The sequence below is a fragment of the Gorilla gorilla genome, chromosome 4 (genome assembly GCF_029281585.2).
Source record: "Gorilla gorilla gorilla isolate KB3781 chromosome 4, NHGRI_mGorGor1-v2.1_pri, whole genome shotgun sequence".
Taxonomy (NCBI): domain Eukaryota; kingdom Metazoa; phylum Chordata; class Mammalia; order Primates; family Hominidae; genus Gorilla; species Gorilla gorilla.
This window is the reverse complement of record NC_073228.2, coordinates 144,497,081-144,523,379: the sequence shown is the minus strand read 5'-3', so window position 1 is coordinate 144,523,379 and position 26,299 is coordinate 144,497,081. Positions and strand designations below refer to the sequence as shown.

At 48.0% G+C, this 26,299-nt stretch overlaps 3 protein-coding genes across 3 annotated transcripts; 1 reads left to right on the top strand and 2 right to left on the bottom strand.

Moving 5' to 3' along the window:
* The first annotated feature begins 148 nt into the window (after window positions 1-148).
* On the top strand, window positions 149-3,112 carry DND1 (DND microRNA-mediated repression inhibitor 1). Its single transcript, XM_004042651.5, has 4 exons — window positions 149-386; window positions 517-634; window positions 999-1,460; window positions 2,157-3,112. Exons 1-4 carry the CDS (start codon window positions 363-365, stop codon window positions 2,612-2,614), a joined length of 1,062 nt encoding a protein of 353 aa, XP_004042699.1. The 5' UTR covers window positions 149-362; the 3' UTR covers window positions 2,615-3,112.
* On the bottom strand, window positions 2,948-9,506 carry WDR55 (WD repeat domain 55). Its single transcript, XM_019026790.4, has 7 exons — window positions 8,849-9,506; window positions 5,584-5,684; window positions 5,416-5,503; window positions 5,127-5,306; window positions 4,927-5,026; window positions 4,669-4,838; window positions 2,948-4,584 (listed from the first exon to the last, which is right to left on the bottom strand). The coding sequence occupies exons 1-7, from the start codon at window positions 9,037-9,039 to the stop codon at window positions 4,263-4,265; spliced, it is 1,152 nt and encodes a 383-aa protein (XP_018882335.1). The 5' UTR covers window positions 9,040-9,506; the 3' UTR covers window positions 2,948-4,262.
* A 1,993-nt stretch (window positions 9,507-11,499) lies between these two features.
* Window positions 11,500-26,201, bottom strand: IK (IK cytokine). The gene is made up of 20 exons (XM_004042650.5): window positions 26,090-26,201; window positions 25,501-25,567; window positions 22,203-22,295; window positions 21,862-21,921; window positions 20,866-21,033; window positions 19,944-20,058; window positions 19,406-19,476; window positions 19,265-19,311; window positions 18,002-18,165; window positions 16,327-16,435; window positions 15,191-15,230; window positions 14,803-15,028; window positions 14,634-14,652; window positions 14,133-14,211; window positions 13,774-13,854; window positions 13,165-13,222; window positions 12,272-12,360; window positions 11,973-12,081; window positions 11,767-11,801; window positions 11,500-11,678 (listed from the first exon to the last, which is right to left on the bottom strand). The coding sequence occupies exons 1-20, from the start codon at window positions 26,103-26,105 to the stop codon at window positions 11,651-11,653; spliced, it is 1,674 nt and encodes a 557-aa protein (XP_004042698.1). The 5' UTR covers window positions 26,106-26,201; the 3' UTR covers window positions 11,500-11,650.
* Window positions 26,202-26,299: the final 98 nt, after the last annotated feature.

The following is a 26,299-nucleotide window of genomic DNA, read 5'->3' as shown; positions in this document are numbered from 1 at the left end:
GTCTGCGTGTGTCAGTGATGCCTAGCCCCGCCTTCCCCAGCAGACCAATGTAGGGATGGAAAAGGGAGAAAAACAGTAAACTTGTGACCCTGAGGTTCTTGTCTCCAGCGTCCACCCTGCGGCTTGGGAGCTCCTCCTCGGGAGGCAGTCCCCGTACATACGCACCCGCGACTTTGCAGCTTTCACCTGAAGGTCTGAGCGAAGCCCGGGCGGCGCACGTGCAGTGGATACCTCCACCCCCCTGGGAGGCGGGGTCGCGCTCAGAGCCAATGAGAGCTTGCGGGGTGGAGGGGTAGGGAAGCTTCCAGAGGCCGGTGGGGAGGAAGTTATAAAGAGGGTACGAGGGGGCCAGCTGGAGAGCCATGCAGTCCAAGCGGGATTGTGAGGTAAGCGGCTGGCGACTTGGGGGCCGGCGAGCCCCGCCGGAGCGGGTGTCGGCTTTAGGGACCCCAGTACCACAGGAGAGGTGGGGGCGCGCTTGGCGATCCGCCATTCCAAGCTTCCTTTCCCTCTCAGCTGTGGTGTGAGAGGGTGAATCCAGAGAACAAGGCGGCGCTGGAGGCGTGGGTCAGGGAGACAGGCATCCGCCTGGTGCAGGTGAACGGGCAGAGGAAGTATGGCGGGCCACCCCCAGGTACGGTAGTCCCAGCCCCTCCGCCTGTCCGGCTACACCAGCCCCCTTTGGGGGAGGGGCTGCTCCGAGCCTTCACTGTCAGAAACTGCGAACTACCCGGATTTATACCCCCCAGCAAAGGAGGAACTGTGGCTCCACGTCCACCCGCCCCGTCGAGGGAGGGGGCCAATCTCAAGGTGTACCTACTCTGTGCCAGCCCCCTCGTTAGCGCAGTCACCTAATTATGCCAACCACCCAGGGTACGGGTGTAAACCCATTTCACAGACCTTTGTTCACATCGCCTCCCACCCCCGCGCGCTGGGTCCGTGGGCTCAGTATTCGAAAGCGTCGCCTGACGGTGGCCTTGCATACCCCCTTCCCACAGGCTGGGTGGGCAGCCCGCCGCCAGCTGGGTCAGAGGTGTTCATCGGGCGGCTGCCTCAGGACGTGTACGAGCACCAGCTTATCCCGCTGTTCCAGCGCGTGGGCCGCCTCTACGAGTTCCGCCTGATGATGACCTTCAGCGGCCTGAACCGCGGCTTCGCCTATGCCCGCTACAGCTCGCGGCGCGGCGCGCAGGCCGCCATCGCCACGCTGCACAACCACCCGCTGCGGCCGTCCTGCCCGCTGCTCGTGTGCCGCAGCACCGAGAAGTGTGAGCTGAGCGTTGACGGCCTGCCGCCGAATCTGACCCGCAGCGCGCTGCTGCTCGCGCTGCAGCCGCTGGGTCCCGGCTTGCAGGAGGCGCGGCTGCTGCCCAGCCCCGGACCGGCGCCCGGGCAGATCGCTCTGCTCAAATTCAGCTCGCACCGGGCCGCTGCCATGGCCAAAAAGGCCCTGGTGGAAGGTAGGCTGGGGCGGGGGTGCTGGCTGGGGCCAAACGCGTTCTGCCCGGCACTTTATATTGAGCATAGCTGTTAAAGTTACAAGATCTTAGAGTCAAACATGCCAGAATTTGCAACCTTTTACTACTTGATCTCAGATTTTTAAAACTTCCAATGGTGCTACCACCACCGCTTACCTGAATTTGTGACACTTCCCGAGCATTACCTCCTGACTTAATTCTCAACCTTCCCCCACCCCCACACCGCAAAATAGGCACAGGACCCTCAAGCTATGAGGAAACTGTTAGAGAAATTGATTTGCTCAAGGGAATCCAACTGAGCTTTTTACTACTATAGAATCTGTTTCCTCAGACTGTTATGAGAATTAAGTAACATAATGGGTGTACGGTACTTAGCACACTGACTGACTTACAGCAAGTTTTCCCAGTAAAGATTAGCCATTATGATGGTTATGAGGCAGACAAAGCCTGCAATTAACCAGTACTTCTCCAAGGAAACTTGTAAGGTAGCAGTGTGTTATATACTCCCTTTGCAAATAATGGAGGCTGAAGGCTTCATTGTCTTTTCTTACCCATGGTCACACTACCAGGAAATGGGAAGGCTACAAATTACAGGACTGTGTAGCTCCAAAGGGCTCACAACCTGGAGGCTTGGGCCCAGGGTTTAGACCTGCCCTTGTCTTTGCATTTTTCCTACAGGGCAGTCACACCTCTGTGGAGAGCAGGTGGCTGTGGAGTGGCTCAAGCCAGACCTGAAGCAGCGACTTCGCCAGCAGCTTGTGGGTCCCTTCTTGCGGTCCCCACAGCCAGAGGGCAGCCAGTTGGCTTTGGCAAGGGACAAGTTAGGGTTCCAAGGGGCTCGGGCTACCCTGCAGTTGCTGTGCCAACGAATGAAGCTGGGCAGCCCTGTGTTCCTCACCAAGTGTTTGGGCATAGGACCTGCTGGCTGGCACCGCTTCTGGTACCAGGTGGTGATTCCTGGGCATCCGGTGCCCTTCAGCGGCCTCATCTGGGTTGTGCTGACCCTAGATGGCCGGGATGGGCATGAGGTGGCCAAGGATGCTGTGTCTGTACGGCTGCTGCAGACACTCAGTGAGTCTGGGGCCAACCTCCTGTGGTCTGCTGGGGCTGAGGCAGGTACCATGGTTAAACAGTGACTCCATTCTCTCTCCACAGGCACCCTGAATGGGCATGCAGAGCCTGTGTCAGGCCCCAACCCAGCAGGCCTGGGTGGCCACTTTCTGACCCCCAAAGGTGGGGAGGGGCATGGGCCCAGGCCCATCAGCCTCCCTGCTGGGACAGGGACCTATGGCACCTGGGGGCAGCTTAGGTTTGGGTTAAGTTGTGGTGAGGGGCCTTGCCCTCCCCCTCCCAGCCCAGGGTCCAACCTGACCCAGTGATCTTCCATGGCCGTTCCTTGTCCCACCCCCACCCGATCATACCTTCCCCCCTCTGCCACAGCTTAGCATGAATCTTCTTTATTGTCCTGATTTGTTCTCTTTGTTGGTTTTTATTTGTGGGGAAGGGCAGCTGAGCCAAAGGGGTCAGAAATTCTGCCCTTTGCCTCCACCACATGGCATTCTGGTTTTGGTTTCTGTATAGTTTTGGGTCTTTCTATGCTGGTTGTATTTATATTAAACCCCTGGTTAGTATATACTTGTGTCTGTGCTGTCTTGCCCTAGCTTAGAGTTTGTTTACACTGGTAGAGTGAATAGCTGCTACGGGGCAAGTACTTCCTCACATCAGTGCTTTGAGTGCATCTTCTTGTGCTGCACTGTAGGGTATTATGAATTCATATCCAGGCCGGGTGTGTTGGCTTTTGCCTGTAATCCCAGCACTTTGGGAGGCTGAGGTGGGTGGATCACCTGAGGTCAGGAGTTCGAGACCAGCCTGGCCAGCATGGAGAAACCCCGTCTCTACTGAAAATATAAAAATTAGCCTGGCATGGTGGCAGACACCTGTAATCCCAGCTACTTGGGAGGCTGAGGCAGGAGAATTGCTTGAACCCGGGAGGCGGAGGTTGCAGTGAGCCAAGATCACGCCATTGCACTCCAGCCCTGGCAACAAGAGCGAAACCCCGTCTCAAAAAAAAAAAAAAAAAAATTTCATATCCAGCCAGGCACAGTGGCTCATGCCTGTAATCCCAGCATTTTGGGAGGCCAAGGCAGGAGGATCACTTGAGCCCAGGAGTTCAAGACCAGCTTGGTCAACATAGTGAAACCCCTGGTCTCTACCAAAAAAAAAAAATAATAATCACAAAAATTAGTCAAGCATGGTGGCAGATGCCTGTTAAGTCTCAGCTACCAGGCAGGAGGTGGATCACTTGAGCCCAGGAAGTCAAGGATGCAGTGAGCCATGATCGACCCACTGTACTCCAGCCTGGGTGACAGAGTGAGACCTTGTCTCAAAAAATATAAATTTTTTTGGCCAGGTGTGGTGGCTCGTGCCTGTAATCCCAGCACTTTGGGAAGCAGAGGCAGGTGGATCATTTGAGTCCAGGAGTTGAAGACCAGCCTGGGCAACACAGACCCCTGTTTCTACCAAAAAAAAAAAAAAAAAAAATTGGCCTGGTGTGGTAGTGCACACCTGTAGTCCCAGCTACTCCAGAGGCTAAGGTGGAAGGACAACCTGAGCCTGGGGACACTGAGGCTGCAGTGAGGCAAGATCAAGCCAGCGCACTCCAGCCTGGACGACGGCAAAACCCTGTCTTTTCAAAAAATAATAATTCATATCCTCTCTGGGATGCAGCCCAATAAGCAAGACTCTTGCCTGGTGAGGACCCGTCTCAAGATTCAATTCATTCCTTCAGTCACTGTCATCCCCAGTCTCCTCCTTTTCTTCCTGAGCCATGGAGTCTTCTCCCTCTTCCCTCAGTCCTGCGAAGAAGTCATCGGTGCTCCAAGTCTTGCTGCTCAAAGCCCGCAGTGGTCCTCCCTTTTTTTTGCGCCGACGGTAGTCATCCACCACCACAGCTCGCAGCTGGGCCATGTCCCAAAACTTGAGGTGCTGGTCATGGCCACTACTGGCCAGGAAGCGGCCACAGTGGGAGAGGGCCAGCTCCTCCACAGGCTCCCCAGTGTGCTGGCCCACACTGCCCACCACTCGGTTCGGTAGGATGTTCACAGCCCTGGGCAGGGAAAGAACAGTGTTGAGTACTGGCTAGCTGGGTCTGCCCTTCCTGTGACCTAAGGGCTGTCCAGGCTTCCCTCACCTGATGACTCCATCAGTGGAGCCAGTACACAGCAGACTCTCGGTGACTGGAACCATGCAGTCGATAGATTCAGCTCTCAGGGCAAAGCGGTCACTTGTGGCCCCAAAGCCATTCCAATTGAAGAGGTAGATGGTACCTTCACTGGAGCCACAGGCCACCTTCTTCCCCCACTGCAGGGAAATAGGGAAAACAATGTGGAAGCTGCCTTAGACTAAGCCCCCAGCACACACCCCTCCATCCCACCATAACCAGCTGTACTTTCATGAGAGTGACAGAGGTCAGGTCCCCAGACTGAGGTTCTGAGAGCAGCTCAAACCGACGCCTCTTAATGTTGAAGACGCCAAGGCAGCCATCCCCGCTGTAGAGAGTAGAGCAGTAGGCTCAGACACAAGGTCCATTTGAGGAAGACATTTCACACAGGGACGTGGGGGGGAGGCAAGGCAGCTTTGAAGTTGTACCTGGCTGTCAGCAGCAGCTTTTTGGCTGGATCCAGAGCCATGTCTGCGATGTACTCTTCATGTTGCCTCATATCCATTAAGGGGCCCTCCTTCCGCTGGTCCCAGAGACGGATACCACCTGTGTCATCCCCAGTGGCCAGAACATTCTCATCCACCAGCAGAAGACTGTTGATGGGGGCACTAGAGACACAGATGTAGAACTTCTTGGAGCATCTCTGTCCCAGTGGGGACCTCCTGGTCCTTACCCTTCACCTCCATGCACATACACAGAATTGGCTGCTCTCCTTACCCATGAGCCTTGGAAACACGTCTTTCCAGTCGGCCCTGCTCCACATCTAGAACGTGGATGGCTTTGTCCTTGGAGACAGTAATGAGCTCTGGGGAAAAGGTGCCCAGGTCATGGTGCTGCTCACTGCTCCCTTCCACCACATTGCTGGTTGTCTTCCCCAGTACTCACTCTGCCCATCTTCAGAGAAGGCCACAGCTCGGCAGGCCTTGAGATGGTGACCCGATGACCAGAGCTCCTTGGTTTCTCCCTCTTGGCAAGAGTAGGAAAAGCTGGGGAGAGGGGAAGGAGGGTAAATGACTCCAGACCCAGCCTGGGTTGCATTGAGTGCAGACACCAAATAGACAGAGCAGCCTTCCCACCTACCTAAGAGTTCCTGCTTCTATACCTCTAAGCCCAAAAAGTTTACCATCTCATTTCTCCATTTTCAGTGAGTTTGAAATGTTAGGTCTTGCTTTTTTCAATATATATTAGTTCAAGGTATATTTGCGCAAGATTTCTTTGTGATCCCACCCAACCCCTCTTTATCATCTTTGAAAGCCCCAGCCTGGACAAAGATTGGGTCTGGACCACTGTGGAGGAGATATTTGTTACATCAATGACAAAAGACCAGCCCCAGAAGTTAGAAATCTAAAAATCAGTAAGGTAGAGCAGGCTCTTGCACTTCAGGTCTGCAGGAGCTAGAGAAAGCCACAATTAATTACAGTACATTGAGAGTACGTGCTGAAAAAGAGGCAAGATCAAAATGGAGGTGGGGGAGAGGCACCAGCCTGTAAACAACTTTGAGGTGAGTACTGTTTACGGAATACCCCCAAGTGCCTGCCTCAGAGCAGATCCTCAAAAAGGGCAGAATGAATAATGCTTAATTGCCAGTGAGTTCCAGGTAGGCAGAACTGAGCCTGCTCATTTTCTCTGTCCCAGTGCTGAACATGAAAAAGTAGCTTAATAAACATTCACAAATTGAATGAATACTTGGGAAGGGAGAAGAGAGCCCTGGAAAGCTAAGGTGGTGACATGTGGGTTGGATCATACAAGAGTAGAATTTGCCTGGCGGAGAGCAAGGGCCAGATACTGGAGGCAGCAGAGATAAGGAATGAGGAGGGTTCCTTGTAGCAGGAGAGTAGCATGACTGAATCTAGAAAGATGGGCTGGGGTGGGCATGAGACCACATGAGCCAAGCAGAAGTTTGAATTTAATCCTCGGAAAAGGAACCTTTTCACAATAGTCATGGCTGAGGGTGGGGAAGGGGAGAACCAAGAATTTTCCTCCAGAACCTTTTTTAAGACAAGGGAAGCAACAAAGTTGTGTGGAATGTGAAGAAAGGTGGATGTCTGGGGCAACTCCCAAGTGCCTGGCACCATAAATATGGATAGTAGTAGAAGGGAACCTACATTTGTTGAAGAGCTGCTTAGGCGCTGTACTGCAAACCTGTCCCCTCTGCAAGGGTAGGTATAATTCCCCCTTTCAAAGATGAAAATACAGAAGTTAACACGCTCAAGGCCATTACAGCTAATGAGGGGTTGAGGTTTAAATTCATTAAGTAAATCTGATAAGCATAACATCTTCAACTTTTCCACTGCCTCTAACCTGTATCTTTTGTTCAAAATCAAACATGTATTGAGCATCTACCCTAGACTAGAGGTTGGAGATAAAATAGAGAACAAAACCGATGACAGATTACACTCCAGAACAGTGTTTTTTCACATTCTAGTCATATAACGGACTAGTAAGCTACAATCAGCATTTTGTGTACATGTACACAATAATAGAATAAAATCAGAAATTGTATCACAGAGCATCATATATAATGTAAAAGGTATTTCCCTGTGAGGCAAGGTCAAAGACGTTTGAAAAACATTAGTGAAGGAGACAGCATTCAAATAATTACACAAATGGACATATGGTTACCAACCATTCATTAGTAAGGGAAAGGTACCATGGCACCTGGTGCCATGGCAGCATCTAACAGGTAACCAATTTTAGTCTGGGGAGAGAGGAAGAGGGAAGAGATCCTGGAAACTCAGAGATAGTAGGTAAAAGTGAGGGGAAAGGAGTTTTCCGGGCAGAATAGCACATGCAAATGGGCTGAGGTTTCGAGATTTTTTTTTTTTTTTTTTGAGATGGAGTTTTGCTCTTGTTGCCCAGGCTGGAGTGCAATGGCACGATCTCGGCTCACTGCCACCTCCGCCTCCCAGGTTCAAGCGATTCTCCTGCCTCAGCCTCCCGAGAAGCTGGGATTACAGGTGCCCGCCACCACACCCAGCTAATTTTTCTATTTTTAGTAGAGACAGGATTTCACCATGTTGGCCAGGCTGGTCTCCAACTCCTGACCTCAGGTGATACCCCACCTTGGTCTCCCAAAGTGCTGGGATTACAGGCATGAGCCACCACGCCCGGCCCAAGATGTATTTTTAAAAGGTATGGATGAATGAGCACAGATGGTCAGGGCGTTGAAGGCGGGATTGAGAAATGTGTACTAAATCCTAGAAGGCGGGATTGAGAAATTTGTACTAAACCCTAAAAGCAGACCATTGAAGGGTTTTAATAACGGAGTGTCTCACTCTATTGTCCAAGCTGGAGTGCAGTGGCACGATCTTGGCTCACTGCAACCTCCACCGCCCGAGTCCAAGTGATTCTTCTGCCTCATCCTCCCGTGTAGCTGGGATTACAGGCCCGCGCCACCACACCAGGCTAATTTTTGTATTTTTAGTAGAGACGGGGTTTCACCATGTTGAACAGGCTGGTCTCGAGCTCCAACCTCAGGTGACCCGCCCACCTCGGCCTCCCAAAGTGCGGGTATTACAGGCGTGAGCCAAGATTTGTGGTTTGAAAAATCACTTAAAGGGGCCTGCTGAGCCTGTCTCGGGCACAATATAATAATCCGGTAGGAGTCCGGGCGCGGTGGTTTACGCCTGTAATCCCAGCACTCTGGGAGGAAGGCAGGTGGATCACGAGGTCAGGAGTTCAAGACCAGCCTGGCCAAGATGGTGAAACCCCGTCTCTACTACAAATACAAAAAAAATTAGCCGGGCGTGGTGGCGGGCGCTTATAATCCCAGCTACTCGGGAGGCTGAGGAAGAGAACTGCTTGAACCCGGAAGGGGGAGGTTGCAGTGAGCCCAGATCGCGCCACTGCACTCCAGCCTCGGCGACAGAGCGAGACTCCGTCTCAAATAGGTAAGTAAATAAATAATAATCGGTGGGAAATAACAAGGCCTTAACGGGCTTTTTGTCCTACTACGGTATCTGGGCTGTCACGACATTCCAGTTCTTTCAACAGATTGGTGTGATAGAAGAGCCGAATGTTATTGAATGAATTGGACCCAAAGAATCTTGCAAAATTTGTCTCCCTGCAACTTTCTCTCCTCTCTCCTGTTCCCAGGTCCACCCCCGGGAAGCTTCCAGACCCGGCGCCCCCGGCCCTGCCCCGCTCTCACACGAACACGTCCCCGTCCACGTCCCCTGCAGCCAGTAGGTCACGGGCCGGATGGAACGCCAGCCCACTAGCCGGAGCTTCCAGCACGATGTCTTCCGGAGTGTCCCGGATCCGGGTTGGGGCTTCCATGGAGTCTGGGTCCTCCTCGTCGCTCCCATCCTCAGCGGGCCTCTCCTCACAAGTGCGGTCCATGCCAAGAAGGACTGCGAGCCGCGCCGCCGCAGGGTAGTCAGCCTCGAAACCACCCACACTGCGGGAGGAGTAGCCTGGCACTCCGCTTCCGCCTCGGGGGGCGGGGCCGGAAGTGTCTCCGGGACGTTCTTCCTCTTACAGGAGAGGTGGGTGGGCCGCTGCTGGTGCGGGTGGAGCGGAGCGGAGCGAAGAGACCGCATCTGGGAGATCTGCTACTTCCTTGTCCGGCTGTGACCCCGTTTGGGCTAGGTAGACGGTGCGACCGTCAATTCCCTCCCTAGTCACGTCACGTAAAGTTGGGAACTGCGTGTAAATCTTTCCTCTCCTACTTCATCCAGACAGGCTTAATGCCCTTGGGATAGGAGAGAGGGACGCTAGTCCTTCGTGGCTTGGTGAAACCCAAGATCAAGTCAAGCGACAGCCTGGGCTGTCAGGAAGCCGCAAAATCCCACGCTGCGCGATGACATACGGGAGTCTTGGACAGCAGGCAGCTCAAGCAGCTGCTGTCCACGCCCCTAACGTCTTTGTGGCCAGTTTGCTGTGCCAGTTCCTACAGTTTGTCTACAGAAACTCAATGGGCTGGACAAGCAGTGCTCAGTTACCAAGAATTTTTTTTTCTTTTTTGTTTTGCTTTGTTTTGAGACAGGGTCTTGCGCTGTCGCGCAGGCTGGAGTGCAGTGGCACGATCACCGCTCGGCTCAAGCGATCCTCCCGAGTAGCTGGAACTACAGGCACGCGGCACCACGCCTGGCTAATTTTTATTTATTTGTTTGTTTATTTATTTATTGAGACGGAGTCTCGCCCTGGCTGGAGTGCAATGGTGCGATCTCGGCTCACTGCAACCTCCGTCTCCCGGGTTCAAGAGATTTTCCTGCCTCAGTCTACTGAGTAGATGGGACTACAGGCGCATGCCACCACGCCCAGCTAATTTTTTGTATCTTTAGTAGAAACAGAGTTTCACCATGTTGGCCAGGCTGGTCTCAAACTCCTGACCTCGTGATCCGCCCGCCTTGGCCTCCCAAAGTGCTGGGACTACAGGCGTGAGCCACCGCACCTGGCCAATTTTTGTATTTATTTTGTAGAAACGAGGACTCAGTATGTTGCCCAGGCTGGCCTTGAACTCTTGACCTGTCTTCCCACCTCAGCCTCCCAAAGTGCTAGGATTATAGGTGTGAGCCACGGCGCCCGGCCCCTGAATTTCTTTTTTTAAATCAAGGTCTTGCTCTGTCACCCAGGCTCAGAATGCAGTGGTGTGATCATAGCTCACTACAGCCTTGAACTCTTCGGTTCGATCCTCCTGCATAGCTATAGGCTCACGAACTCCTGGCCTCAAGAGACTCTCCTGCTTTGGCCTCCCAAAGCACTGAGACTGTGGGCATGAGCCATCGAGCCTGGCCTCAGAAACTGAATTTCAAACCAACAATCTCCAGGTCTTGCTTTTAGTGACTCTCCAGATGTCTTCACCTGTGCCATGTCTCTGTGACCATTTTTAATAATTGGGACTGCTGCCTACCTACATCCATAGAACCATGGTGTCATTTGTCTGAAATTAGCCATTCTAGGTGCTATTGCAGCAAGGCCCAATTTCAGCCTCTTACATGCCATGCACAATACTGGCTTCCTCACAAAAACCTGTCCTACCAAGGTGAATATAATCAAAGACAAGGTAATGGCTAAGGTGACTTTCTAGCTTTCTTGGATCTGGTGAGGCCACAAATCTTGGGCTCAGGGTAGACAGTGGCAGCGTGGCATCCAGCCAGGAAGCAGTAGTGACACCTAATGATGAGCACCACACCAAAGTGCTGGTAATGAGCAGAAGGGAAGAAAAGGGAAGGGAATGGTGTGATTCAAAGGTCAACAGACCTATTCTGGGCCTTGGCAAATGTTTCAGGGTGATGAAGGGCACCAAACCCTTCTGGTCTAGGATAGGAATTCCTGTACCTGCAGGGCCACACTATATCAGCTCTAAACCCGAAGCACTTCCCTAAGGTTACACCTTTAGCCAAGGAGACAGTGATTTGTACTCAACATTAATAAAGCTCATAGGACATAAACTCATAAAAGGTTTTGGTTCCCACCCATAAGTGATTTTCATTAGATGCCTTCATCCAGAGCCCAGTCCTTCATAGCCTGGAGATCAGATTAGCAGCCCATCAGGTTGACAGCAATCCCCAGGAAATCTTTCCCCAGGGACTAGGCCTGAAGATGGGCCTGAATGAGTCTGACATTTGAGACCAATCATCCTTACATTCCTCTATCCACCTCTTGCCCATCAGTGAGGATCATTATTCTTCTTCTCTACTGGGCACACTGGCTAGAGAGCATCCTTACTGTCTAGGAATCTAGAACCACAGCTCAGGAAAGGACTGATGACTTTCTGCATGTGATTTTACACAACCAGTGGAATTAGTGTTCTTGGTGCTTCAAGGGCACTGGAGGGGACATGCTCAACAAAGAAAATAACAAGTTAACCAATTTTAATGGAACCAAGTAATTACACAATAAAATTTTATATTCATCCACAAAAAAACATCTTGCAACCTTTGGAAATTGTAGAAAGAAAACAGTGGGGAGCATATCCTTGTGGAGCATCTCTGGTTGTAAGTAGTGATTAGTATTTTGGTCTTTTGACTTCAACCCTGCAATGGAAGGAGAAATGGGTCAGTATAAGATCAATACACTAAGCAATTCCCACCAGTCCCACAGAGGAAGAATAATGCCGCTCACCCATCAGCTTCCATCTTCTTCCTCTTCTCAATGATCTGCAAAAACAACAGGATAGTCTATCACCAAGCTGCCCATCTAAGCTCACCTGAGGCCCAAGGCTGACCTCTCATTTCCATGGCTCTCCAGCCCCTTGCCTGTTCCTGAATCTGCAGGCTAATGTCTTCTCCCAGCTGAAACCCTCCCACCCAAGGGGCCATCCTACTTACTGCACTAATCTTCTTCCACTGGCGATCAAGCTCTGCTTTGTCATTGGTTTCCTTGAAGCGCCTGGTTTTCCGCCCTTCAGACATTTTGATACCATACTGGAATGCAGCCCTGAAAAAAGCAGTTGGGAAAGAATGCATCAGAGATTGCATAGCAGTGGCGAGGTTTTCCCGGAGTCCTGTGGGCAAAGAACTTAGTTGGGAATATCTCAGCCAGACCACACCCTCTAACCTTATATGCACTATTCCACCAAATCCCCACACCCCTCCTCACACCCTGCCCATATTCAGTACCGACTCACTTGGGCAAAGCCTCTTTGTTGTTCATATACTCGCTGTATTCTTCCTGGGTATCAAAGTCCCAACGGCCTAAGGGCCCCTTCTTGTTACCCTGTTGCAGGACAGAATGGGGGGATGGGGAAGGAAGAGATGTCAGTGGAAATGGAATTTCAGCCCTTGATTGAAGCCAGACTCTCCCATAATCCCAGGTTCCACAATTCATAAATCATACCCTGATAAGTAATAATAAATGCTTATTACATACTTACTATGTGACAGGCATTATTCTGTACACTAAATGCATATCTCATTTAATTCTCATAAAATCTATGAAGAGGGAACTATATTTCTCTCCATTTTCCTGATGAGGAAACTGAGGCATAAACAGTGAAAGAACTTGGCAAGTTCACAAAACTATTAAACAGTAGAGGCAGGATTAAACAAGGCTCCAAGATTAAACCACGCTATTTCAATACAGTGAACTCAGGGGAAGAACAGAGACTTCTTCACTATTAGTGGCATTAGTGGTTTTTTTCTTTTTAATTTTGCTTAAGACTTAGAGGAAAACTTCAATCCTGGCTAGAATAAAATTTAGTTATTTTCCAAAGACTGCAATTTTTTCTGCCCTTTCTACTTATGCATTGATGCTTGCTTACTGCCTACCATGGGAATCAAAGCCTGGCACTTTGCTATAGGAAATAAAAAATAGATTTTTGACCCTATGTCATTTGATCTTGTGCAAAGACTCTGAAATAGTTAAGCTGCTCATGACCCTCAATGCTGCTGTTTCTACTGCTGCAGCTAAAGGAGGGTGGGGCCCAGTAAATGAGATAGATTTTTTAGGAGTGGGGAAGGAGATACATGTAAAACAAATAATAACTGCCCAAAGGCGCCCACCATCCTTCTAACTACATACCTGGTCCATTTTGCTATAATCCACCTCCTCATCACTATCCACAGCCATGTCATCCATCCTAAGGAGAAGCAAGAGTTAAACAGATGTTGCATACCCTGACCCTATGCTTCATCTGGAAACCTACCCGACTAAGAGGTTATCTGCATAGGAATGACCACCCCCTAGACCTCCCACTTAGAGCCTAATGAAATAGTTCATCCAAGTAAGAAGTAGCCTTGGGCCAGGCGCAGTGGCTCACTCCTGTAATCCCCGCACTTTTGGAGGCTGAGGTGGGCAGATTACCTGAGGTCAGGAGTTCAAGACCAGCCTCACCAACATGGTGAAACCTCATCTCTACTAAAAATACAAAAACTAGCCAGGTGTGGTGATGCATGCCTATAATCCCAGCTACTTGGGAGGGTGAGGCAGGAGAATCGCTTGAACCCGGGAGATGGAGATTGCAGCGAGCAGAGATTATACCATTGCATTCCAGCCTGGGTGACAGAGTGAGACTCTGTCTCAAAAAAAAAAAAGAAGTAGCCCTGGGACTTAGCAAATCAAATTTCCATTTCACCCCCAACTTGTTTCCCAATCATCCCAGCCTCCCTTCCTTAACCAGGTTTCACATACGTGGCTGGGTAGCACTCTGCATAACTGTTGGACATGCCAAAGAAATCTCCCAGCTGCTTTTTGTCTTCTGGCTTCTTCAGCATATGCTATGTTAAAGAAAACACTAGACAGGATTCTACCTATTGCTGTAAAGCTTCAGCCAGGAGGGGGCCAAGGGCTAGAAGCCCCAACATGAAAATTCTGAGAGGGCTGTGAGCTGTTATGGGTGCTCTGGGAAGGAACAAGGGATGGTTTCATTCTGTCAAAATTCAGCATAAAAGGGAAGGAGTGGGGCAGGGTAGGAGGGAGCGGGGAGGCAGGTGGGGGTGGAATAGAGACCAGTTCTCTGGAACCCAGGAATGTATTAAAATAAAGGATATGATTCTGTGCCTTCCCAGCCAGCAGACCCAGCAAACTTTTCATTGATGGACTTGATCAACTCCTTGGTAGACCCAGGTCCTAGGAGAAAAGAGAACTCTGCCCAGACCTTGAACTGAGGCTCTCACAACCTCCTCCCCACAACACACTTAAAAAACATTTTTAAGGCATAGAACCCTTTTGTCTAACAAAGTTTTAAACAAACTCCGATTAATGAGTTACTCTGGTTGAGATGAGGGTAGGGTATCCAGAACATTCTATACTCGACCTCTACCTCACCTCCTCAGAACCCCAGGGCCACAGGAATTATATCTAAGAGCAAATATGCCCTGCCATGGCCCAGGAAGGTGGAGGGAACTCCACCTATTCAATAAAGCAAGACACAGTTCTTACAAGAACCCAGAACCAGGAGGTCCCCCAATCCCACCGTTGCCAGCTCTGAGCCCTACCAGGGGAAAGCAGGACTGCTAGAGCAACTGTGAGATGCTGTGTGTACAACTCACCTTTGTCAACGTCCATGGGCTGGAAAGAACGCAAAATGTGAAGTTAGTGTTACCATGAGAGATTCCTACTCATCCCTCCCCCAAGTTTGAAACAATTCCTTACCCAACCTTGCTCACATTTCCAGAGAGGGGCAACTCCATTACCTGGTACTAAGGGCCCACATCTCACCTCATCATCTACTTTTGGCTTCTCAAAGTAGCTGTGTCTCTTCTTTTCCTCTTCTCTCTCTCGGTCCCGCTCTCGCTCTCGTTCCCGATCTCGTTCTCGCTCTCGCTCTCGGTCACGGTCTCTGTCTCTCTCCCGATCACGCTCCCGTTCCCGATATCTCTCCCGCTCCTTGTCCCGAGGTGTCTTGGTTGTGGAGGGTACGTAATCCCCAATGTCTTCAAAAATACTGGGAAAATGGAGATCACTAGGTAGCCAAATTCACACTTACACCTTCACTCCCCCTGACCATTTCTCCAGATTCTCATGTCAGCACCTCCCCAAAATGCCAGACACAAGAAATGTACAGACCCCCTCCCTCTGATCAGATGCCAGGGGCTAGGATACATACTTCATGTCAGCCTCAGGAGGTTTCTTCTCTTCCAGCTTCCCTGAAATTTAAAGAGGGGAGTCAGGAACATACTCCTCAGTTAATTTCCACTGAACTTCACCATCCTCTCCAGCTCTTAATGCCCTTTTAAACATCTTCTGTTTAAAATGTGGGTCAAGGCTGGGTGCAGTGGCTCACGCCTGTAATCCCAGCACTTCGGGAGGCCAAGGCGGGCGGATCACTTGAGGTCAGGAGTTTTGAGACCAGCCTGGCTAACATGGTGAAACCCCATCTCTACTAAAAGTACAAAAAAATTAGCTGGGTGTGATGGCAGGTGCCTGTAATCCCAGCTACTCAGGAGGCTGAGGCAAGAGAATTGCTTAAACCCAGGAGGCAGAGGTTGCAGTGAGCCGAGATGGCATCACTGCACTCCAGCCTGGGCGACAAAACGAGACTCGTCTCAAAATAAATAAATAAATAAAAATAATAAAATAAGGCCAGGAACAGTGGCTCATGCCTGTAATCCCAGCACTTTGGGAGGCCGAGGTGGGCACATCATAAGGTCAGGAGTTCGAGGCCAGCCAGGCCAATACAGTGAAACCCCGTCTCTACTGAAAATACAAAAATTAGCCAGGCGTGGTGATGCATGCCTATAGTCCCATAGTGCCCTATAGTGCCTATAGTGCCTACTTGGGAGGCTGAGGCAGAAGAATCGCTTGACCCCGGGAGGCAGAGTTTGCAGTGAGCAGACATCGCACCACTGTACTCCAGCCTGGGTGACAGAGCGAGACTCCGTCTCAAAAAATAAATAAATAAAATAAAATAAAATAAAATGTCGGTCAAGTGTTAGAGCCTTTTTAGAATCTGTCTAGGTTTTCTGGTTTTCACCAAAAAATCTCTTTTAAAAAAAATAAATAAATGGGACATAAGCTACCCACTCTCCATCCCTCATGCTTCAGACCTGACCACTGCTTCTTAGGTAGGTTAAGGAGACAGAATCTGGCTGTAACTGTCTCCTTGCCAATGCTCCAGTACTCCCATTTTTCTCTGCTTCTCAGGAGCCTCTCAATATTCTGGAAAGAAAGCTCCAGGAGACCTTGGTTTTATCCCCAAACGTCCTCTGTGGGTAAGGTTTCTCTCTCTAACCCTCCAGGTACCTTTATCCTTCTTCTTAAGCTTCTTGTTACGGGTTCCCTGCCTCAGGTATGAAAGGATCTGGGTCAGCTTGCTAATGACAATGTCATTTGTGGTCAGTGTGGTCTGGGCCTGAAAATACCAAGAAACAAGAATGTTAAACCACTGAGCAGGAATCTCTTCATTTATTCATTCATTCACTTAACAAACTAAAGACTGAATTACAATACAGTAGGTGAAGGGAGGGAAAGGAAGTGCTGTGAAAGGATATTCCAGAGATAAAACAGCCTGCACAAAAGCCCTGCGTCAAAATCAATCAAGACCATTCAAGAAAGTCAGGAGTCTAGAACATTCTAGAAAGGCCAGATGTTGCAGAGGCTCAAAGTCATGGTAAAGATTTTGCTCTTTATCCTAAGAATGAGATACTACTAAAAGCTTCTAAACTGTAGTGAGACAAAAATTTACATTTTATTTATTTATTTGGAGACAGAGTCTCATTCTGTCGCCCAGGCTAGAATGCAGTGGCATGATCTTGGCTCACTGCAACCTCCACCTTCTGGGTTCAAGCAATTCTCATGCCTCAGCCTTCCGAGTAACTGGGATTACGGGCACATGCCGCCACGCCTGGCTAATTTTTAGTAGAGATCGGGTTTTACAATGTTGGCCCACCTGGTATTGAACTCCTAACCTCAAGTGATCCTCACACCTCAGCCTCCCAAAGTGCTGGGATTACAGGCGTGAGCCACTGCACCCAGCCAAACTGTATATTTTAGAAGGGTAGGTAGGGGTGGTTAATAGGTACCAAAAAAAATAGAAAGAATGAATAAGGCCTACTACATGATAGCACAACAGGGTGACTATAGGCAGTAATAATTTATACATTCTAAAACAACTAAAGGAGTATAAATGGATTGTTTGTAACACAAAAGATAAATGTTTAACGGGATGGATACCCCATTTTCCATGATGTGATTATTATGCATTATATGCCTGTATCAAAACATCTCATGTACCTCATAAATATATATACCTACTATATATCCACAAAAATTTTAAAAAAATTCTTTTTAAAGGATGAATTATATGGCATGTGAATAACACCTCAATAAAAAGATATAATAACAAATCAGAGTGGAAGTGCGGAAACCAATTAGAGTGGAAGTGGAAGTGCGGAAACCAATTAGAAGCCTTTTTAATAGTTCCAGAGGCCTGGCGCAGTGGCTCATGCCTGTAATCCCAGTACTTTGGAAGGCCAAGGCGGATGGATCACTTGAGGTCAGGAATAGCCTAGCCAACATGGTAAAACCCAATCTCTACTAAAAATAAAAAAATTAACCAGGTGTGGTGATGAATGCCTGTAGTCCCAGCTACTTGGAAGGCTGCGGCAGGAGAATCGTTTGAACCTGGGAGGCGGAGTTTGCAGTGAGCCAAGATAGCACCACTGCACTCCATCCTGAATGACAGAGTGAGACTTGGTCTCTAAAAAAATAGTAAGTTAATAGTTCCAGCAAATGATTATAGCTTAGACTGGAATGTTATTGGTGAACAAGTGGAAAAGTGAATGGATTCAGTTGAGATTTAGGAGGTAAAAGTGAACAGGACTTGGTGACATGGTGGATAAGGGACACGGGGCAGAGGCCAGGCTGATTCCCAGGCTTGAGGCTCACATGATAGGCTCTCAGGATTCCATTCACTCACCTCCATGGTGGGGCAATCAGCCTTGCTGCGGATAAGAGTGGTGGGGATATCTGTGTCAGCATACTCATCATCCAGGTCTACCACATAGGCCATGCGGCCCGGCAGGAACAACTCATTCCGCTCATATGCTTTGCTCTTAAAAAGCATTCGGTAAACATTGCGGCCTACAATAAGGAGAAGAGCAGCAAGTAGCCAGGATCTACAAGAACAGCTGTCACTTATGTGCTTACTCTGTGCTAGCCACCATGCCAAGTGCTATGCAAGCTTTGCGTCATTTAATCTTTGCAACAGCCCTATGAAGTGGATATTATTATCCTTTTTACTGATAAGAATACCATGGCTGAGATTTAAGTAATTTACCTAAAGTCATGTATCTACTAAGTAATGGAGCAAAGAATGGAACCAGGCCATGTAACTCCAAGGCCTGGGCTCCTGTCCACTCTTCTACATTGCCTCTTCAAGGGCACTATGCACCTGTATTGTATTAAGTCCTGTGAGGAAGAAGGATGAAGTTTAAGGTAATATTGATGATGATGGAAAAAACAGCTATACTACCTGCTCAATATGATAGGCATGTTATAGATTTCATTTTTCTTCATCCCTACAATAAAGTCATGTGGTAAATAGTAACCCAATTTTTACAGATGAACAAACAGCAAAGTCAGTTGCCTAAAATCACACACTTTGTGCTGTTTCATCATCAAGGTTTAAACTCAGGTCTCTCTGACTCCAAATTTTGAACTTTTAATCACTAACCATGTTACTTCTTTTAACTCATAAGCCCCAAACTGAAAAATCTTTCAATCTACCTGAGGAGACATAAATGACATATGAAATAATTAAATCTATGTGTGAGTCTTATTAGAGTATTTTATGGGAGTTAGTTGTTTTGGGGGCAAGAAAGAATCCCAGCTCTTTGGGAGGTCAAGGCAGGAGGATCACTTGAGCCCAGGAGTTTGAGACCGGCCTGGGCAATACACAGAGAACCCCATCTCTGCAAAAAATAAAAAAAAATTAGCTAGGTATGGTGGCACATGCCTGTGGTGCCAGCTACACAAGAGGCTGAGTCCAGGAGGTCAAGATTGCACTGAGCCATGATCACACCACTGCACTCCAGCCTGGGCGATTAAGTGAGACACTGTCTCAAAAAGAAAGAAAGAAGAAAGGAGGTTGGGGGAAAGGAGAAGCATATCCTTCCCAGAGCATTAAATTCCCTACAATTCATCCAGAATGCATAGTCACTAGTATAGAAACTGTACTCACCCAGACGTGTTTTAAATTCAATTTTATTTTCAGGATCCTCATCTTTCCTGAAAAGACAAAAAAGTTTTATTTTTGCTAAATGTGCTCTAACTTTAGGTCCCACCTTTCTAAATTCTCAACCTTTCCATAATATTTACTTACTTGGTTTCTTTCTGGGGCTTTTCCATCAGTTCCTCTTCCTCTTTCTCTTTGCTGGCAATCTCAGCTCGTACCTAACAGGAAAGCAAGCAGGGTTAGGACACTCATTTTATATATTTATTGAACATCCACTACACCACACTGTACCAGGAACTAAGAATATAATATTAAACATGACAGATATTGTTCTTACTCTAATGGAGCTTATAGCAGATGAGACAGACAAATTAAACAATTTCAACAAAGTACAATAACTGCTGTGGTAAATGAAACAGAAGGGCTACCTATGCAAAGGTACAGGAAGCAGGAGGTGAAGGGAAGTGCTTAACCACACCTGGGTGATCAGGGAAGGTTTCTCCAAGGAAATAAAATTTGGCCTGATACTTGAAGGATGAGTAGCAATCAGCTTTTCAGAGGGGCCATCTTTAGCCCTTCTTCTACTCAGTCTGAACTCTCAGGAATCTCCCTCCTCATCTTGCCAGACCAATACAAGAGCATTCAGCACGACAGTATTACTCCCCACCTGACCACCAGGACTCACCTTTTGAAGCAGAGCAAAATCCAAGCCTTTCACCAAATGGGTGTGTTCCATGTCACCACCCAAGAATTTGGACTCCTGGATCAACTGTCTTCTCTTCTCTGCAGCTGATTTGTCCCTGTATAATGAAAGAGGCCACATAAGAACAGTACTGCCCAGGCGTGGTGGCTCACGCCTGTAATCCCAGTACTCTGGGAGGTCAAGGCGGGCAGATCACAAGGTCAGGAGTTTGAGACCAGCCTGGTGGATATGGTGAAACCCCATCTCTACTAAAAATACAAAAATTAGCTGGGCATGGTGGTGGGCGCCTGTAGTCCCAGCTACTCGGGAGGCTGAGGCAAGAGAATCGCCTGAACATGGGAGGCGGAGGCTGCAGTGAGCTGAGATCGCGCTACTGCACTCCAGCCTGGGCAACAAGAGCAAGACTCTGTCTCCAAAAAAAAAAAAAAAAGGCGGGGAGGGGGGGAAGGGGGTTGGGGGGCCAGGTGCCGTGGCTCACGCCTGTAATCCCAGCACTTCAGCAGGCCGAGGCGGGTGGATCATGAGGTCAGGAGATCGAGACCAGCCCGGCTAACATGGTGAAACCCTGTCTCTACTAAAAATACAAAAAATTAGCCGGGCGTGGTGGCGGGCGCCTATAGTCCCAGCTACTCGGGAGGCTGAGGCAGAAGAATGGCATGAACCCGGGAGGCGGAGCTTGCTGTGAGCCAAGATCGCGCCACTGCACTCCAGCCTGGGTGACAGAGCGAGACTCCATCTCAAAAAAAAAAAAAAAAAAAAAAAGAACAGCCCTTTGTGGGTGGCAAATGCCTCTGAAATCGCTTATTGTAGGCTCCAGGGCAGGAAAGTAAGAGGAAGAGTTCACATTGTAGTTGCATGACTCTCGGATGCTGAGGGAACCATGCCCTGTTCCCTCAATACTCACGCCTCAGCAGTGGGGCCAACAGCCCTATAGTTAGCTGTGGTGCTGATAAGCTCGGTTTCTTCATAATCTTTGTTCACTCCATCTCTCCGTTCCTTGGCACGATCCCGGTACTTCTCTGCTAGCTCTCTCTCTCTCTCAATTTCTTGTTGGCGTAGCTTGGCATAATAACTGTGACCAGAGAAAGGCAAATGTGTAAGGCTCATCAGCTGCTACCTCAAGGTCAACAGAACTGTTCCTGCTTGCTTCCCTACATCTCCAACCTACTCTCTATGGGGAAAAGCTCATGTCTGTCCTGATAGAACTGCTGGCCACCTCTTCGTAGTTACTCAAAATCAGAACTACAACTTCTTCCAGCTTATAGATATACTTTTCCAGTGCCAACTTGGGACACTCCATCTGTCACTTCAGAACTTTTTAATACCACCCAACTCTACCAATTCTCTATAGATATAAGACTTTTCCACACAAAAATCAGAAAATCTTCTGAATTTTTACCACCTTCTAAATTTCAGCTGAAAAGAACGTATTATTTGCTGGTCCACTCTCAGAATAAAGGAAAAGCCAAGTACTAGGTCCTGAAACTTTTGTATCATATAAATAACGGTGATGATATAATAATGATGATGGCCGTCAAGATTTATTGGGTGGTTACCATATGCCAGGCATTGGTGCTAAATGCCTACATGTACTTTCACAGCTGATCCTCATGACATCCTGATAAAAGTTATTATTGCTACTGTATCTCCATTCTATCTGTGGATTAGAGAGGCTAAGCAAATGTCTAGGTTATCCACCAAAAAACTAGTGAAGATGAGATTAAAATATAGATAGCCTATTCCAAAGCCCTCTACTGCCACTCTAAGTATCACTCTGTTTCATTAAGAAAGTAGAGAGCCTCAAGACAAAATCTTAGTTTCTAGCTTCATAATTAGCCCCTACTTCTTTCCCCTAAACACTATCCACCTTAAAATCTAAAACCCTTCACCCTTCCTTCACCTTTTCTTTTTCCTCCTTCGTGCAGCTGGGTCTTCATCCTCATTGTACTCCCTTGGCATCCTAGAAGAGACGAGAAATTCACTGATAGCAAAATATTGCCACAGCCCCAGAAACCCCAAGAAGTCTCCTTGAGGATTTTTAGAAAGACCTAGAATACTGACCAAAGTAACACGTTCAATCAAGCAGAAATCCACATCAATATTTGTAGGTGGGCAGTTCTCAAACTTTAGAGAGCATCATAAATACCTGAGGGACTATTAAAAGTCATTCTACTTAGTAGAAAGAAATAGGAAGGAGCAAGAAACAAGTTGGGAAACAGGTTGGATCACCCAAAGACTTACTCATGGTGACGTGACTTAGAAGGTGGTGCAGAGGTAGGTGCAGCCCTGGGGGTCATGAGAAGTTTCCTGAAGTCTTCATTGGTGAGTTTTGATCTAGAAGAAAAGGCAAAGATTTTAAATATTAGGACTCAATAAGAAATGAAAAAGGAACAAGCAAAAATCATGATTAAATTAACAGAAATCAGGGAAATACAAATTAAAACAAAGATATGACTTTTTTTTTTTTTTTTTTGAGACGGAGTCTCACTGTCACCCACATTGGCCAGGCTGGTCTTGAACTCCTGACCTTGTGATCCACCCACCTCGGCCTCCCAAAGTGCTGGGATTATAGGGATGAGCCACCGCACCCGGCTTTTTTTTTTTTTTTTTTAAGACAGTCTCCCTCTGTTGCCCCGGCTGGAGTGCAGTGGCATGATCTCAGCCCACTGCAACCTCTGCCTCCTGGGTTCAAGTAATTCTCCTGCCTCAGCCTCACAAGTAGCTGGGAATACAGGTGCCCGCCAACACACCCGGCTAATTTTTGTATTTTTATTAGAGGTGTTGGCCAGGCTGGTCTCAAACTTCTGACCTCAGGTGATCTGCCCACCTCAGCCTCCCAAAGTGCTGGGATTATAGGTGTGAGCCACCACGCCCGACCAGATATGCCATGCCACTTTTAATGCATCAGAGTGTTAACTACCAAAAAGTTTGATAAATCAAGTGTGAGTGAGAATTTGGGAAGGGGACTCTCTCATATAATGCTGATGAGAATGTAAACCAGTATAACCAATTTGAAGGGCAATTTTGCAGTATTTGTTAAAATTTAAGTATATATATCCTATGAGCCAGCAACTCCATTTATTTATATTTAGCCTGGCCCATTACTGACATATGTATATAAGAAGGCCTGTAAATGAAATTCAGTTATAGCCTTGAAAATAATCAGTCTGGCCGGGTGCAGTGGCTCACACCTATAATCACCGCACTTTGGGAGGCTGAGGCAGGCAGATCACCCGAGGTCAGGAGTTCAAGACCAGCATGGCCAACATGGTGATATCCCATCTCTACTAAAAATACAAAAAAATTAGCTGGGCGTTGTGGTGGGCGCCTGTAATCCTAGCTACTCAGGAGGCTGAGGCAGGAAAATCGCTTGAACCTGGGAGGCGGAGATTGCAGTGAGCCGAGATCTAGGTATTACACTCCAGCCTGGGCAAAAAGAGCAAGACTCTGTCTCAAAAAAATAAAAAAAAGAAAAGAATCAGTCTGAAACAGACTAAGCGTTTATTAGCTGGAGACTGACTAAACTATGATGGTGTTTCCCAAAGAGGGAAAGACAGCACTAATGGTACAAGAGATTATTTTAATTGGTACACTAACAAAGACTCCTCTCTTGATCAAATTAAAGTCAGACTCCTTTAAAGCTCTCTTCTGACTAGGGCTCTTCCTTGGCCTGCTGACCTCAGTTTTAAAAAGGAATCCTAAGTCAGTTCACAGAAAGTTTTCCCACTCTTGATATCCAATCCAGCTCCTCTTCTCCCACCCTTGATAGCTAATCAAGTTCCTCTTCTCCCCAAGGAAGACTTTATTGAAGACTACTGTAACAGGAGTCAAGACCATTGTAACAGAGTAGAGAGACTGAACTTAATTCCAAATACAACAGGGACAAGTGAGAATTTATAGAAAATTACTAAAAGCAACTTGGTTAGGTATGGGGGTGGAGCGGCGGTTGATTTCTTTGTTAAAACTGTGCTCAGCAGGCCACGGATGAGTCCTGCTAAAAAATGGGACTCTTTGGGGAACCTGACTAAAGTTTAGCCAAGGAGGGAATGCTTGTCACTGCTCTGAAAGATAATCTCAGAAACACTGAGCAGGGTTTAAAAAGAAGCAAGTTGCAAAAATGATATATACAGCATAATATCATTTAACTCAAATTTAAATCACAAAGCAATGTTGTGTTTTCCTCAGATATGCATGTATGTGTATAAATGCATTTAAAAAAGAGTAGGAGGGCCAGGAGCAGTGGCTCACGCCTGTAATCCCAGCACTTTGGGCCGCCGAGACGGGCAGATCATTTGAGGTCAGGAGTTCAAGACCAGCCTGGCCAACATGGCGAAACCCTGTCTCTGCTAATACAAAAATTAGCCAAGCATGGTGGGGCATGCCTGTAATCCCAGCTACTGGGGAAACTGAGGCAGAAGAATTGCTTGAGCCCAGGAAGCAAAGGTTGCAGTGAGCAGAAATAATGCCATTGAACTCCAGCCTGGGCAACAGGAGGAAAAGATACGCCAAAAAAGGTAACTGTGGTTACTTCTAAGAAAAGGACTGAGCCTGGGCACGGTGGTTCACGCCTGTAATGCCAGCACTTTAGGAGGCTGAGGCGGGTGGATCACTTCAGGCCAGGAGTTCAAGACTAGCCTGACGAACACAGTGAAACCCTGTCTTTACTAAAAATACAAAAAAAAAAAAAATCAGTCGTGCATGGTGGCACATGCCTGTAGTCCCAGCTACTTGGGAGGCTGAGGCAGGAGAACCGCTTGAACTCAGGAGGCAGAGGTTGCAGTGAGCCAAGATTGCATCACTGCACTCCAGCCTGGGTAACAGTGAGACTCCGTCTCAAAAAAAAAAAAAAAAAAAAAAAAAAAAAGAAAGAAAAGAAAAGAAAAGAAAAAAAAAGAAATGGACTGGAATTGGGGATGTTATCAAAGATGATTTTACCGGGGGCCGGGCACGGTGGCTCACGCCTGTACTCCCACCACTTTGGGAGGCAGAGGCGGGTGGATCACCTGAAGTCGGGATTTCAAGACCAGCCTGATCAACATGGAGAAACCCCATCTCTACTAAAAATACAAAATTGGCCGGGCGTAGTGGAACATGCCTGTAATCCCAGCTACTCGGGAGGCTGAGGCAGGAGAATTGCTTGAACCCGGGAGGCGGAGGTTGTGGTGAGCCGAAATCGCACCACTGCATTCCAGCCTGAGCAACAAGAGCGAAACTCAGTCTCAAAAAAAAATAAAAAGATGATTTTACCCTTATTTCCTATGGTTTAATTTGCTATTGGAAGAAGTAATTCCTATATAATGTGTAATTACACAACACGTATTAAAAAAAAAACAAACTTAACACCTTTCCTGCAGGAATTTCCCTTCTAATACCCTTATGCACTTGGCCTGATCCAGTTAAGGCTCACAGAGATAAAGGGCCAGCGGGTATAATTTTTTACCATCCTTGATGACAAGACATTCAGAATTCTTTCACCATCACCACCACTTTTCTATTCATTGCCCAACTCATTTCCATGGTCCTAGCACAAAATACTCACTGGTGGAAGGAGTGAGGATCATCCACATCGTGGCCATCGGGGGCCAAAGGGTTGGAGAACGGCTCACCTGACAAAAAAAATTGACGTTAATTTAATCAGTCTCTTACGTGTCAGATCCTATGCAAAAATTTGAGATACAGTAGTGAACAATACAGAACAAAAGTTAGAACAGCGGCAGTGTCAACACAATGTAATAAGTGCTGAAATAGGAAACTACAAGAAGCTGTGGGAGCACAAAGCAGAGGACCCTCATCCTGCGCTGGAGGATCAGAGAAGACTTCCGGAAGATCACGTCTAAAATACTACGTAAAAGATGAATACGCGCAACCCAGGATTAAGTATGGTGACAGGACTGGGGGAAAGCGATCCACGCACAAAAGCCGCCCATCATCACTTGGAGTAGGAGTAAGGATTGGGGACGGAGTTTGGAGCTGTCGGCCTCACTTAGGACCCTATGGCTTCTCCGGGCTCAAGCGTCACACATACACACACACACACACACACACCCGGCTTAAGCTCAGAAGCTACAATAATGCGCCAAGTGCCCCAAGTGCCATGGGGAAGAAATAACGGATGGCCTGAGCCTTACTATCTCGCTCCGGCATTTTGTTATCGTTCTTCCGCTGTCACCAACAATCGAGTCTCCAACAGCAACACCGCAGCGACAAGCTCTTTCCCACAGTGCACCTCAGAATCAACCCACACTGCTTTGCGTTCGCAGCCTTTCCGCTTCCTGTTTTTCCCTCCGACCAACCCCGAGCGCAAAGAAATTGACCTCGCAGCGGTCCTACAATACTTT

Coding starts and splice junctions, on each gene's coding strand:
- DND1 (XM_004042651.5), top strand. CDS start 363: ATGCAGTCCAAGCGGGATTGTGAG. Junction 387..516: donor AGTCCAAGCGGGATTGTGAG/GTAAGCGGCTGG, acceptor TTTCCCTCTCAG/CTGTGGTGTGAGAGGGTGAA. Junction 635..998: donor GTATGGCGGGCCACCCCCAG/GTACGGTAGTCC, acceptor CCCTTCCCACAG/GCTGGGTGGGCAGCCCGCCG.
- WDR55 (XM_019026790.4), bottom strand. CDS start 9,039: ATGGACCGCACTTGTGAGGAGAGGCCCGCTGAGGATGGGAGCGACGAG. Junction 5,685..8,848: donor GTGGACGGGGACGTGTTCGT/GTGAGAGCGGGG, acceptor CCCTCTCCCCAG/CTTTTCCTACTCTTGCCAAG. Junction 5,504..5,583: donor CTTCTCTGAAGATGGGCAGA/GTGAGTACTGGG, acceptor CCTTTTCCCCAG/AGCTCATTACTGTCTCCAAG.
- IK (XM_004042650.5), bottom strand. Junction 20,059..20,865: donor GTTGGCCCCACTGCTGAGGC/GTGAGTATTGAG, acceptor TTCATTATACAG/GGACAAATCAGCTGCAGAGA. Junction 15,231..16,326: donor GCTTAAGAAGAAGGATAAAG/GTACCTGGAGGG, acceptor TTTAAATTTCAG/GGAAGCTGGAAGAGAAGAAA.